Source organism: Numenius arquata, chromosome 10 (genome assembly GCF_964106895.1).
Source record: "Numenius arquata chromosome 10, bNumArq3.hap1.1, whole genome shotgun sequence".
In the NCBI taxonomy this organism is placed as follows: domain Eukaryota; kingdom Metazoa; phylum Chordata; class Aves; order Charadriiformes; family Scolopacidae; genus Numenius; species Numenius arquata.
The window spans coordinates 29,768,284-29,781,004 of NC_133585.1; the positions used below are offsets into that span (position 1 = coordinate 29,768,284).

Genomic DNA, 12,721 nt, shown 5'->3' on the forward strand with positions numbered 1-12,721 from the left:
CCGCCTGCATCCCGGGGGTGGGGGGGTGGGAGGGTGGCGGCGGCGGGGAGCCCCGGGGGCGGCCGCCGCTCCGCCCCGCCGTGCCCGCCGCCGCCCCCGGTGGTGGTTGAGGCGTGGGGGGGGGGGGGGGGGGTGGCGAAGCGCCGTGTCCGCTCCTGCTGGGCGACGTCCGTGCCGGGTTTTGCACCTTGTCCCCGGGTCTGCCTCACGGCCTGGAGGAGCTGCCGCCGCCGCTGCCGCCGCCGCTGCCGCCGCCGCCGCTGCGGTGTTTACCCAGCGCTCCTGTCCTGATATCACTCCGCTGGCATGGAGGAGGAGGAGGTGGAGGAGGAGAGCATTTGATCATTGTGATGGTGGCAGGAGGAGCAGCAGCAGCCAGCAAAGCGGAGCAAAGCGTTAGGCTGTATCAGCTCGGCGGTTTGTTTTTTTTTTTTTTTTTTTGCAAAGACTTCAGAGCTCTACTTTTTTTTTTTTTCTTTCCTTTTTTTTTTTTTTTTTTTTTTTTCCTCTCCAGCTCGCCCCGGATTGTTCATGTGTTTACTTCCCCCAGCCCGAGGATTTGCTATTTAGGTTCCTGTTGAAATGCAACTGAGCAGCCAAAGTACTTTGCGAACACGGTGCGGCATAAACACCAAAACTTTTTTTCTAGAAGGAAAATACAATAAGAAAGCGGCTTGGCCTGTCTTTTGATGCCGGGGAGTGCGAGTGAGTGTGCGGTGTGTGCCCGGCGTGCGCTTCTGCTTGGATGTGTGTGTGCGCGAACGTGCGTGTGAACGGGTGTGTGTGTGCGTGTGTATGTGGGTGCATGTGGAGGGACGCGTGTGTTTCTCTTTATCCATGGGGAGAGAAGGCTTTTGGCAAAACCTCCGGAAATCTCACGGAATCTATTTGGAAATGATGGATTATAAAAAAGAAAAAGGAGGAGAGGAACTGGTCTGATATCTCCTGGAGTTTGCTACCCGAATTGCTGCTGCTTAGTTTGTTGTGCTTCTTTTTATTTTTTTCGTGTGTTTGTCGGTTGTGTTGCTGGTGATAACCTTTTAGCACCTTCTCTCTTTATTCCCCCCCGCGCCCCCCCCCCCTCCTCTTTTTAATGTTTTGGAGCTTCTCGAGAGGGATTGGCTGGGGGGAAAGAGAAACATTTGCTTGGGATCGCTGTTTCCCTGATACATGGTGGTGCCCCCTCCCCCCCCCCCCCCCCCCCGTTTTCTCTAAAAAGTATCCCATCAGGGCCCCGGAGGAGACTGTGTGCGTGTGAAGGGTAGGATAAAAAAAGTTCTTCCAAAATAGTGTGCCCGGGGAAGAGGATGGGGGATTTTGCAGCCCCCGCTGCCGCCGCGAATGGCAGCAGTATCTGCATCAACAATAACCTGAACAGCAGCCTCAGCGGGGCCGGCGGTGCCGGTATCGGGGTTAACAGCACTCCCCACGGTCCTCCTGCCGCCGCTCCCGGTAACAATAACGCTAATAGCGGCGGCGGCGGCGGCATTCCCAAGCACAGCACGGTGGTGGAGCGGCTCAGGCAGCGCATCGAGGGCTGCCGGCGGCACCATGTCAACTGCGAGAGCAGGTACCAGCAAGCCCAGGCGGAGCAGCTGGAGCTGGAGCGCAGGGACACGGTGAGCCTCTACCAGCGGACCCTGGAGCAGAGGGCCAAGAAAACGGGCACCGGCACCGGCGGCAGCAAGCAGCAGCATCAGAGCAAACAGCAGCAAGATGCCGAGCCTGCCACGGCGGAGCAGAGGAACCACACTCTGATAATGGTAAGGGGATGCGGGCCGCGGGGGGTGGGCTGGGGGTGTCGCTGTCCGCTCCGAGTCTCTCGCCGGGATGAGCTAGAGGTCGCCCCCGTTGTGTTTTCCGGGAGTGGGGAACGGGTCTCGGCTCAACTTTGGCGGCGGCAGGGCCGCGGGCCGGCTGGGTTAGTGGAGTGGGGGCTACCGGCTGGCTTCGCAACTTCTCCCGGGCAGCGGGGGGTGGGGGGGGGGGGGGGGAAGCCGACAAACTTTTTTTCCCCCGTCTCTTTCAGAAGGGAACGAACTGCCCCGGGGCGGGGGGGGGAGAAGTGGGGAGGAGCGGTGCCGGGCGTGCGCCGTGGGCTAAAGCAAGCCAGAGGAGGGTTGTGTGTGCCTGCGTGTTTCCCCGCGGCTTTTCCACGGGGGGGGGGGGGGGGCGTGCGGCTTTGGGCGGCCGATCAGCCTTTTTAAATCCCGCCGTGGAGGAGGGTGGAAGTCGGCTCCGCAGGGTTGGGGCGCAGGCAGGAGGAAAAGTTAGGGGCAGGTTTCTCGCCTAGGCTGCCCCGGCGTCGGCAGGAGCCCGGCTCCCCACGCGAGCTGATTCGCTTCCTAAAGTTTCCTTGGGTTTTAAGGAGCTTAGAGAGAAGGGGGGGGGGGGGGGGGAAGGGGGCGGAGGCTGAGCCGGTAGGAGCGTAGCGGCAAGTAGGAAGCGGAGTTTCCCCACTCCCAAGGCTGCACCGATGATGAATAATAAAAGGAGGTGCGGGGGGAGCCGGGGCCCCGCGCTCCCCCTCTGGGCCTTATTGATGGCAGGTCGCGGCCCCCCGGCACCCGTTCTGCTTGGGGTGCGGCGGCGGCGGCTCGGTTTGCCTCAGCCGGCGGGGGCGAGCGACTCTGCTCGCCTGTGTGTGTCCTGATGTGTCGTCCCCCCCCTGCCCCGGGCCGTGTCGTGCCGGAGGTGCCCGGCGCTCGGGGGCGGGCACAGGGCCGCTGGGTCTTCGCCGTCTGCCGGGCGCACAATGGGCGGCGGGGAGGAGGGAGGGAAAGAGGGAGGCGCGACGGCAGCGTGTGGTTTACAAGCCTCGCACGTCCCTCCCTCTCGCCCTCCCCTGCTGCGCGGGAGGGTCCGGCGGGGCGGCAGCTGCCGCTGGCCCCCGCCCGGTGCAGGGAGGGGGGGGTCTCGGTGACAAAGCGGCGGGGAGGCGGCCGTCCCGGCGGCGGCTCTCCCCCTGCCCCCCCCCCCCCCCCGCTTCCCCCGGCATGCGAAAGCAGGGAGCAATGTGTTTATCTCGGCCCGGGCCCGTCCTCCCCTGGCCGTGATGCCGGCTGGGTGCCTGCCTGCTCCTCCCCTGCCCCGACGGCGGGCAGCACCCTTCCCCGGCTGCCCCTTCGCTGTCCTGCCGGGCGCTTTGTCTAGCCCCCAGCCCCGCTTTCGGGGGGCGAGGAGGTGGGGATGGCTTCGCCAGCGGCAAACAAAAGCTCAGCGCCGAGGGCAGACCCCATCTCCCGCCCCGTCGCCGAGGAGCATCCCGCCTTCTCCCAGCCGGAGAGCAGCCCCTGCAGCTCGGCACAGCTCCCGGGCAGGAGGCGGGGGAACGGGACGGCTCCCGCGGCCCCGGGGAGCGGAGGGAGAGCCGGCAGGAGCCGCACAAAGCGGCGGGGTGGTGGTGCTGGTGTGTGTGGCGGGGATGGGGGGGGAGGTTGCTTCGCAAACAGGAAGCAGAAAAACCTCACTGACATCTTGTTGCTTTCCTGATGTTACCAGCGAGGCACAACCATGTTCCTCTCCCTTCTCGCGCCTTTCCCCAGGGCTAGAGGCTTTTAAATACGCGCTTAAGGCGGTGCTCCCCCGCACCACAGCACTTTGCCTTGCTTCACAGCAGCTCCTAGGGCAGTAACCGAGTCGCTAATCAAACTCCATGAGCAGGGACTGTCTTTCGTCAGCCAAACCGTCCTCAAATCCCTTTTCACATCTCGTGTCATTTCCACAAGGTACAGGAAAGGGGCTGGAGGCTCAGGAGACCTGAGAATTACTTTGCTCCAGGGAAGCGTTGTGGTCCACTGGGTGCTCATCCAGCTCCAGAGCAGCTCCTGTGCTTCTAGGCCCTTGCTAGTGGTGGGTTGTCCTTTCCTCTCCTTCCCAAACCCCATACTCAAGCATTAAAGACCAGGATTTTAAGTAACTCGATTGTTGGCCTTCCCTTGAAGATCTAGGGCAGAGACACAGAGCCATGCTATAACGTGAAAGTTGTGGAAACAAAGTAACAAAAGGAGGAAATGCAGTTACAGCTCTCACTATTATTAATTTGTTTCAGGTTGGGACATTTGAAGAGCTAAGAGTAGCCTAATTAAATGGTAGTTTGCTATGAAATTAATCGTAACTGAGTTTTTGTGCTATAGGCTTCGTGCTATTTTAATGTAGTTGATGTGCACTATGCTTTTCATCTTAAAAAGAGAAATTCTAATACTTTATTAAAAAAATTATTTATTAAAATACTTTATTCCATTCCGATCAACCTTTTTTGTATACACACATGTTGCTGAAAAATTTAGAAACATTGTCTGCTTCGTTTCACTTGTAGAATTTAGTTATGATTTTTATCTAACATCTTAAGAATTCATTCACCCCCACATTCATGGGTACGCGAAAGTAATACTTAAAACCTGAGAAAATACTTCTTTTAAAGCAATTGAAAAGTATTTTCTTTGAGACATTTGTGCTTTTTTTATAGTACAAAAAAAAAGAAAGAAAAGAAACAACTTATTTTCTAGCAATCATAACAGTTTGGTAAGTTTCATGGGTTTTTTTACATCATGATTTTTATTTACCAAAACAGTTCGACTTTATTTAACATTTTCTTTTGGCATGAGAAAACAGTAAACTACATTTTGGGAATTTCTCCCTTTCTTTATTCCCTGGTAAACTCCACCTGAGTGCTTTACAGTGGACCAATTGTGTGGATCTGCTACTGCTTTGCTCTTCACACAAAATCATTATTAAATTTTTCCCTCAGGTTGTTAAAGCACACAATTTGTAAATGAAGCTGCCAGTTTGGATTAATTGACAAATAAAAGGAGGGCAGCAAGAAATACTGTTCCTGATTCTTTCTTTTATCAAGGCAAATTTAAGGCCGGTATTGTCAGTGTGTGTGCCCCTCTCCACATGGAGAGGCGATGAGAAGGGAGGGGAGGAGTGTGCTGGGTCAGGGCAGCCGTCACCCAACAAATCCTCCCAGATGCTGGTGCGGACACAGGTGCTGGGTAAAAAAGGCCTTTAGAAGATGATTATAATTTAGATGTGCACTCTGATTTTCTCCGTTTGATGGAGTACAAACTCTCCAGTCTGTACAATGCTCCTTGTCTCCACCCCCACAGTTTACACCCTCACTCCGAGTTCATGAAAGGGATTATGCAGTTTCCACTGTTTAGGACTCTATGTCAACTGACAAGCAGTTATCAATGGGAGCCTTTTTTTTCAGAAAGGGATGTAGGAGCATAGGCTTGGCTGTATTTCATGAATTGCTGATCTACTCTGAATTTGCGTCTTGTTATAGACCGAGTTTTCACTTGCTGATTTTGGAATATCTGGGCATATAACTACTTCAGCCTCTTCTACTTGAGGAGAACAGTGGGTTTCAGAACTAGTTTGCTCCCGTACAGGCGTTGATGGGGATGTGCACAAAAATTAAAATTGTTTCTAAATGTCTGGGGGAACCCTCCCCACCGCCCCCAGTTCAACCTAGAAAAAGCCAAAGTTGTTTTCCATGCCTTTGAGTTGAGTTATTAGAATGCTGTGCCAGCTTGGTTTTCAAAGGAAGTATTGGGAAAGTTTACAGCCCATCCAAAACTCTGCTGCTCATCTTCAGACCCGTTCCAGGAAATATCAACACATTATTTCAGTTCTTTGGTTCCTTACGAGCTAATCTGCCTCTTGTTTTCTTGTTTAAGTGCAAGAGTCCTCTGGCTCTGCATCCATATTGTTGTGTTGTGTGTGGTTCAGAAATATTTTGTGTGTGCATGTATACGCATACATACATTATCTATAAAACAAATAATAATGTATATTTACTACATAATAAATAAGTATATAATAAATAGCCAAAAATGTAATAAATATCACAAGTTATGTCACCTCTGTTTCTTATACCTGACACTGTTGTTCTTATTGTGCATTTTTTGTAATTTTTTTGTTCAATTATGTCTGTAATTACCATATTAATCTTCTAATGCATGTTTATTTGTGTATAAGCTCTACTGTGGAGTATAAAAGGGCTGGAGCTACTTTTTCCTATTTTGAAAACTCTTCAAGACTTTTCTCATTTAGCATCATTATGGGCTTGATAGCTACTGTCATACTGACCGTTTCTAACCCAAATCCAGTCGTTAGGAAATTGAGTTTTATAAACACCATAAAAATAAAATGTTATTTAGATCACAGAAATCAGTCAAATGACCTATTAGATCATCTTTTCTGTTCCCCTGCCAAAGCATACTATGCCAATTCAGAATTACTTTAAAGTTAGAGAAAACACGGCTGGTAAATACAGTATTTTCCAGTACTGCTTTTTACCCATTCTGGGCGCTGCCTCATGGAAGTTAATGATCACATTGCCCTTCTACCTGAGGGAAGGGAGATGGGCAGGCCAATCCTTTCACTTGCTTTGTGTAGGGTCAGAATGACATGTTCAGAATTACAGAAATCTGATTATATCTCTTCCTTGTTGGCAAATTCTCCACCACAGAAAAGTAGGTTCCCCCTCCTTGCCAGTCTCTCATTTTTGTTGAAAAAGGTATCTGGAGTGAAAAATGTAACTTCTTAATTTGTCTTAGTGATTCATGGATAACGTCATTAATGAAATTGAGTGCCGAAGAATGCTGTCAGTCTTGTGAGTAGTTTCTTAAAGCTTACACCTGCTGTGTTTAGTATGTACCTGTGCGTATGTTCATAAACACGTGCACATTTCTTGTGCTCTTTTTCATGTAATATTGCTGTTTAACTTACTTTAGAGGTGCTCAGGAGTTTGTCAGTTACACTATAGGAAATATCTATTTCTCTAGCATTGCAAAGCTGAAAAAGAAAGATGATTTTTCAGATGTTTCTTTTTATTTTCCACAAGAGGTCAAATACTGTAGCCCTTACTCATGCCTGATGACTAAGTAGGATTAAGCATCTCTTCAGTTAATAAGCTATGTCTGATCTTCCTCACACTGGGGTAAAGTCAGTAGTCAGTGCAAAACTAGGATGATACCAGAATTAAATCCCAGGCCAGCAATGCTCCTTCTCTTTCATATGCATCATAGAAAGAGTCATCGTGTAACTCTCTTTATTTCACTCTTCCTCTAAGGGTGGATCTCTGTGTCTTTCTTACTCCACAGCCTCTCCCATTTTTCTTCTCCTTTTCATACCAACTCATGCTTGGTGCTCCCGTGTGATTACTGTCCTTCAGGACAAGGCGTTTTTGTATTGACCTCCGTCTACAGCCAGTCAGCACAACAGGTTTTCAGTTTCAGCAAACTGAAAGGAATGGAGAGACTCTTCAGTTCAAGCACTACTAGCCTCTAATGACCTTTATATGCTCTGATAGAAAGTGTGTCCCTTTAAAAGATAGTGGGTTGGGTTATTATGAGCCATAGCTGGAGCAGGGCAAGTTGTATTTTGACACACGGTAGCCAGTCATAGTGAAATCTAAGCTTCAGCTTGACCAAATAGCACGTGTTGAAAATCCTGCAGTGAAGTTCTAGGCATTGTCAAGTTCAGGAAGAACAACTTTGGCTGAAACATGGCCAAAACTCATTCTGCTAACACAGAGCCAAAAACATTAACACGTGATTGTGTTCGGACAATTGGTTGCATTTAGGTCAACCTAAATTTACAGTAACTTGACCCAAAGCTTAAGGCTTCACAAGTGGCTTAAGCTGGTGTAAACCTGAGCTGCCGCCACCGAGGAAGTCTCGTCCTTCATGCTCTTGTCAGTGGCCATATTTTCTTGTTGCCTCCCTTTGCTAATGGTAGCCCTTGCTCCTGTACCTCCACTGGCAGCTGGTTCACCGAGCAGGTAGGGAGAGCAGGCACATTTCTTCCTTGTCTTCTGGGTTAGTTTTCAGCTGGATCAGACCCATGATTTGTTTGACTGTCCCTCCCATGGGCAGCACAATCTTACAACACCTTAATCCTCTTGTGAAACTTCACCCTTATCCCAGGATAAACATCTGGGACCTATTAGTTAAAACGTGCTCACCTGGTAGCATGCATTTTACCTGAGCTAAGTAACACCTGGTGTCAGTGCACATGATTCTCTTCCTGAATACAGACACTGAAACAGGAAAAGCTGTAAGTAGCAAAGGAGTCAGAGTTCATTTTTACTTAAACGCTTGCATGTATATGATGTTTAGTTGCATATTACTCCAGTATGTATAATTCATGTCAGAGATGTGCTTGGATTAGCAGAGGTTTAAGGACAGGTCTGACAGCTACGAACTGCTGACTGGAATCCTTCAAGTGTATTGTTTTGTGAATTGAAATGTGAGGTACAATCTCTGGCTGAAGTTATGAACCTGTAATCAGTTTTCTAGCCTGGGATCTCACAGGCTGTTCAGATAAGCAACATACTTGTACGTTCAGTGGGGATTCGGGAGTCTTTGCAATGTGAAGTATTTATTTTCCTAGTTTTTCTAAGATGGTGAATCACAAAGTCATATAACTGATTACTCTTTTGCGTCCTCTCACGTGCTTCAGTTTCACAATGTTTGTAGCTCAAAAGTCATCATAGGCTGCTCCTGTTTGCTTTTTGAATACTTGAAACCCAGTTTCATAGGGGTTAAGAGAAAGTGTCTTTTTAAACTTGCAGTAATTAATAAGATAGCAGCTGCGCAAATTTTGTGCTTTCAGGAAGGGATTGAGCTGCCGACTTTCAAGACTTCCCTCTTTCGTATTGATTTTGTTTGCCACCACATAAGGTTAAAATTGGCAAGGAGATAAGAATACTTTAATGTTTAGTTGACCCGAGAGAAATGTGTCCGCTTATAGGAACTTTGCGTTTTCTGTACGTTTGTGTAACTGCTAAGGCTCACGCTGCAGTGCTGTTGTTGGTAGCACAGATGATCTATTGCTGTTTGCTTGCTGTCAGTTCTGCACAACCACAGCATACGTGGAGTAGAAAAGAGGTTTGAATTTATGACTTTCAGAACAACTAAGCTAATAAACAGACCAACAGCTCAATGATTTTCTTCCCTGTATTTCTTTTTTATCAAGGCTGCTTTCTGTAAGGTTTTCATATAGGGCTCTGTAGCGTTCTGTAAGCTCTCAACGCTTAAAGCTTGGTGGAGTTGCATTTTAACTGATTGAAGGTGGGGCTGTTGGGCTGTGCCTCTTCCCCTCCTCCCTTCTTCACACTTCAGACTCCTCCCTACAGTGCTTTAACTACGTGCCATACAGGAGCGTTTCAGGTTTAATAAAACAATTCAACTTCATTTTCCTCTGGTCTTTAGATTCGGGCAAACAGCTGTCAAGTGCTGCAGTGAAGGTGTAGCTTTCCTGCATCACCTTTACGCTGCTTGTGAAAATCTCAGGCCCGTTCAGAAAGTCCTTGGATATTTTGCGCCCAGGTAAAGAGCAGAGAATTGGTCCTTAACCTTACTCTGACCCTGGGCATTATCATAACAAGAAGCCAATGTACCTATGTATGTGTGTTTATATAAACCAGTACATGTATACATATACACTTGTTTTTAAACTGCACTGAAAGACAAAGTGAAAGGATTTATGACCAGTGATCAGTTTTGGTAGTGAAAGGGGGTGTACTAATCTGATAAGTTTAAGAACTGCTGATACGCACCCGTTTTCTATATTTTCAGCCTCTTTCCTTTAGCTCATATTTAATCCACTGTGATGTTTTGGCTCTTCTTCATTGTATTTAATCTAAAGGAGGAAGGGAGGTGGTTATGGCAGATGAGGCGCCGCAATAGTTCTGGAAAGTATTAGACACTTTTTTTTTTTTTTTTTTAATCGTTTAAGATATTTCCTTACATTAAGGAGGATAGACCAGCACTTAGTTAAAAGAGAAATTGTAGTATTTCCTACCACTTCTGTTTATGCAGAATATTGTGGTTACTGGCTCTCTAGTATTTGAGAAAATTACTTTAAAATCCGACTGCCTTAGCTGGCAATAGTTGTCTTTAGACTGCTAAAAAGATTGTTACGTTTCAGCTGTGAGTTTTGCTGCTGTTCATTTTTGTCTCTGAAGCTGGTGGCTGTTGTTCTGATTTCTCTGGATCGCATTCCAGCGCATAACTGAGGCAGCACAGGGAAAACTGCTACTGACATTAAATAACCGTTTTTTAATGATGTTTTTGGCAAGCAGTATCTCTATTCATTATATGTATTTTTGCTTGTCATTGAGGCAGGTAACGTAGCTTTAAAGACTTTAGCGGACTCATGCAGAAGACTGTAGACTTCTGTAACTGAACGGCAGCCACGTTGTTTGAGCTCCAAATTGGCTGAAGCATTCTGGCATGTAACCCATGGCTGGATGTGAAGTAATGGTTCAAAATAATCTGTAGGTCCTTCTATTACAGCGCATTTCTGGGCTGAGCTTGCAGTCTTTGCATTCCAGTAACAGTGGAGATACCATGCTGAGGTTGCAGTGCTATCTTTTTTTTTTTTTTCTTTCTAATTTGTGTTAACTAGTTTGTAGGCTGAAAGATTATTTAAAGGCTGGGTGGCTGCAGTTTTGAAAATTGACCTGAGAGAATTTGGCTTTACATTTTTTCACCCCAGGGGTGTTGCCTGGGGCTTATTTTTTTGAACCCATTTTAATACATGTTCTAGATCATACAAAACAAAACAATTTATTTTCTCTCCTCCATTTCACTTACAACAAAACAAACAAAAAACTTTATGCACACACTAGGGTTTACTACCCTTCTCAATAACGTTTTTGTTGTGGGAGATGCCAGTAGTGGGTAGGGATAATGGAGATTTGTGAATGTAGAATAGCAAAACTAAAATTGATTTTGACTAGTGGTGTTAAAAGCTTCACCTCTCCTTCACCTATTACTGTGATAAAGCGTATGGCAGTCTAGTTACAGCCAGAGAAGGGTTCTGGGAAGTTGACATAGACCATCTTTCTTTATAGTTGCTATGGATATTGGAATACAAGAAACATTGTAATTTTTGCTCTTCATTTTGTGTCAAAATACCAAGTATCTTGGAAGAGCGATTCCTCGGGAATGGCAAACTTGTCTCACTCTCTTTTTACTGTAAAACTTCATGTTACTTAAAGCCAGCAGTAAGAATGCGTTATGTTTATGTGTCTTTTAAGTAGTTTATCCAAATGAAATATCTGCTTTCTCATGGCACACTGCATACAAGACAAGAACTTTATTATGCAGGTGCTGAAAACATCACAGTGACTGGAAAAATCTAGCTAGTTAACCTTTTTATGATCTCTTCACATGTTACTGCCTTAGGGTTAGTTAGATGAGGCAGCTGAAGCAAGTTAACGGTTTGCTGCCATTAAATAGGTTGGTCTCCTCCTCTCCCCTCCCTGCTGCAGTCCTATACTTGTGCTGGCACTGACCTGGTGAGAAAATTGCCTGTTTAGGAAAAAAAACCAGTGTTTATTTTTTTGGTGGAAGGTGAAACTGCGGAGTGTGGTACCAGGGAAGAGGGACTAGAGGAAAGGGGAGGCCAAAGGTACCATGTCAGCAGGGCTGTGAAATAAGCCTCAAGTTGCATCAGGGGAGATTCAGATTGGATATTAGGGAAAATTTTTACACAGAAAGGGTTATTAAGCATTGGAATGGGCTGCCCAGGGAAGTGGTGGAGTCGCCATCCCTGGAGGTATTTAAAAGCTGGGCAGACATAGTGCCTAGACACATGGTTTAGTGATAGTTTTTTATCAGAGTTAGGTTGATGGTTGGACTAGATGATCTTAAAGGTCTCTTCCAATGTAAACAATTCTATTCTATGATTCTAAGCCCTGCCTCTTGGCTCTGCCTGTGTCCTTGTCCTCTGTTCAGCTCCCAGCTGAAAGCCTGGTAGTCACGGTGCATCGCTGTAGTTAATTTGGGAGTGAAATACAGTTTGCGGCACACCAGACAAAGCATTATTGGAAGCGTCTTTGGAAATACTGATATGGTTACTTGTAAGGATGAGGTGATGATCCGAAGTGTAAAGAAGGCCGAGAATATCTTTTCACCCCAATCTAGTCCAAAGGAGACCCAGTGCTGGCCACAGTCTGGACTCTTATCAGGTAGGTGACTGCTGTCCTTCCTATGAGGAAAAAAAAAAGTGCTTGTGCTCATATTTCTTTTGTTCCCTCATTTCCTTCTGAAAATGGATAAACTTTGTTTAGATCTCTCTGATAAAACAAGGGAAAATATGTTTTTGCTTGATCTTTATGTTAAGGTAACTGCATTTTTTTTCCAAGCTACTCAGGTGCGTTTATGCTCATTTTAATTCTATGTAGAATAATAAACTGGGTAAAGTAATTATGAAAGGCCTACATAAAAGGTATCACCATTCATGGAATGTGATGCCTTGACTTACATATAAGACTTGAAGTAATACTCAAGTGAGCTGCTGTGTCCAAGGTAAAGTCACTTCCACGTAGTTTTATCTTCCTTCTGTCTGAATCCAATTGTGGGCAATATGATAATAATTTTTATTCATGTAGTCCAGGAAAAAAAATCACAGGTGGAGCAGCTTCTGCCAACTTTGCTTTGTAATATGAGAATTAGTAAAGATGATGTAAATTATAATTCAATGAAAAAAAACACATTCAGAAAATTCTACTGTGCTGATTAGCGCAGGTGATTTAATTAATTTTTAAGTGAGTTGGTGATGGGAGGTTCAGTTGGGGTGTTGTTTGTTTGCTTGTTTGTTTTTCCTCCTTTCTCAGTTGTTTTGTTTCAGAATTAGCTCACTTGTTAGAATCCAACCTGTTAGCACAACAGGTAAACAACACTATTAGCAATATTGGTAT

At 46.5% G+C, this 12,721-nt stretch overlaps 1 protein-coding gene across 1 annotated transcript in view; it reads left to right on the top strand.

Moving 5' to 3' along the window:
- The first annotated feature begins 1,307 nt into the window (after nt 1-1,307).
- Nucleotides 1,308-12,721, top strand: part of MAML3 (mastermind like transcriptional coactivator 3) — a 250,802-nt gene continuing 239,388 nt past the window's right edge. Inside the window, exon 1 of the mRNA XM_074154732.1 lies at nt 1,308-1,763. Within this exon, the coding sequence (XP_074010833.1) occupies nt 1,308-1,763 (456 nt within the window). The remainder of the gene's footprint in view (nt 1,764-12,721) is intronic.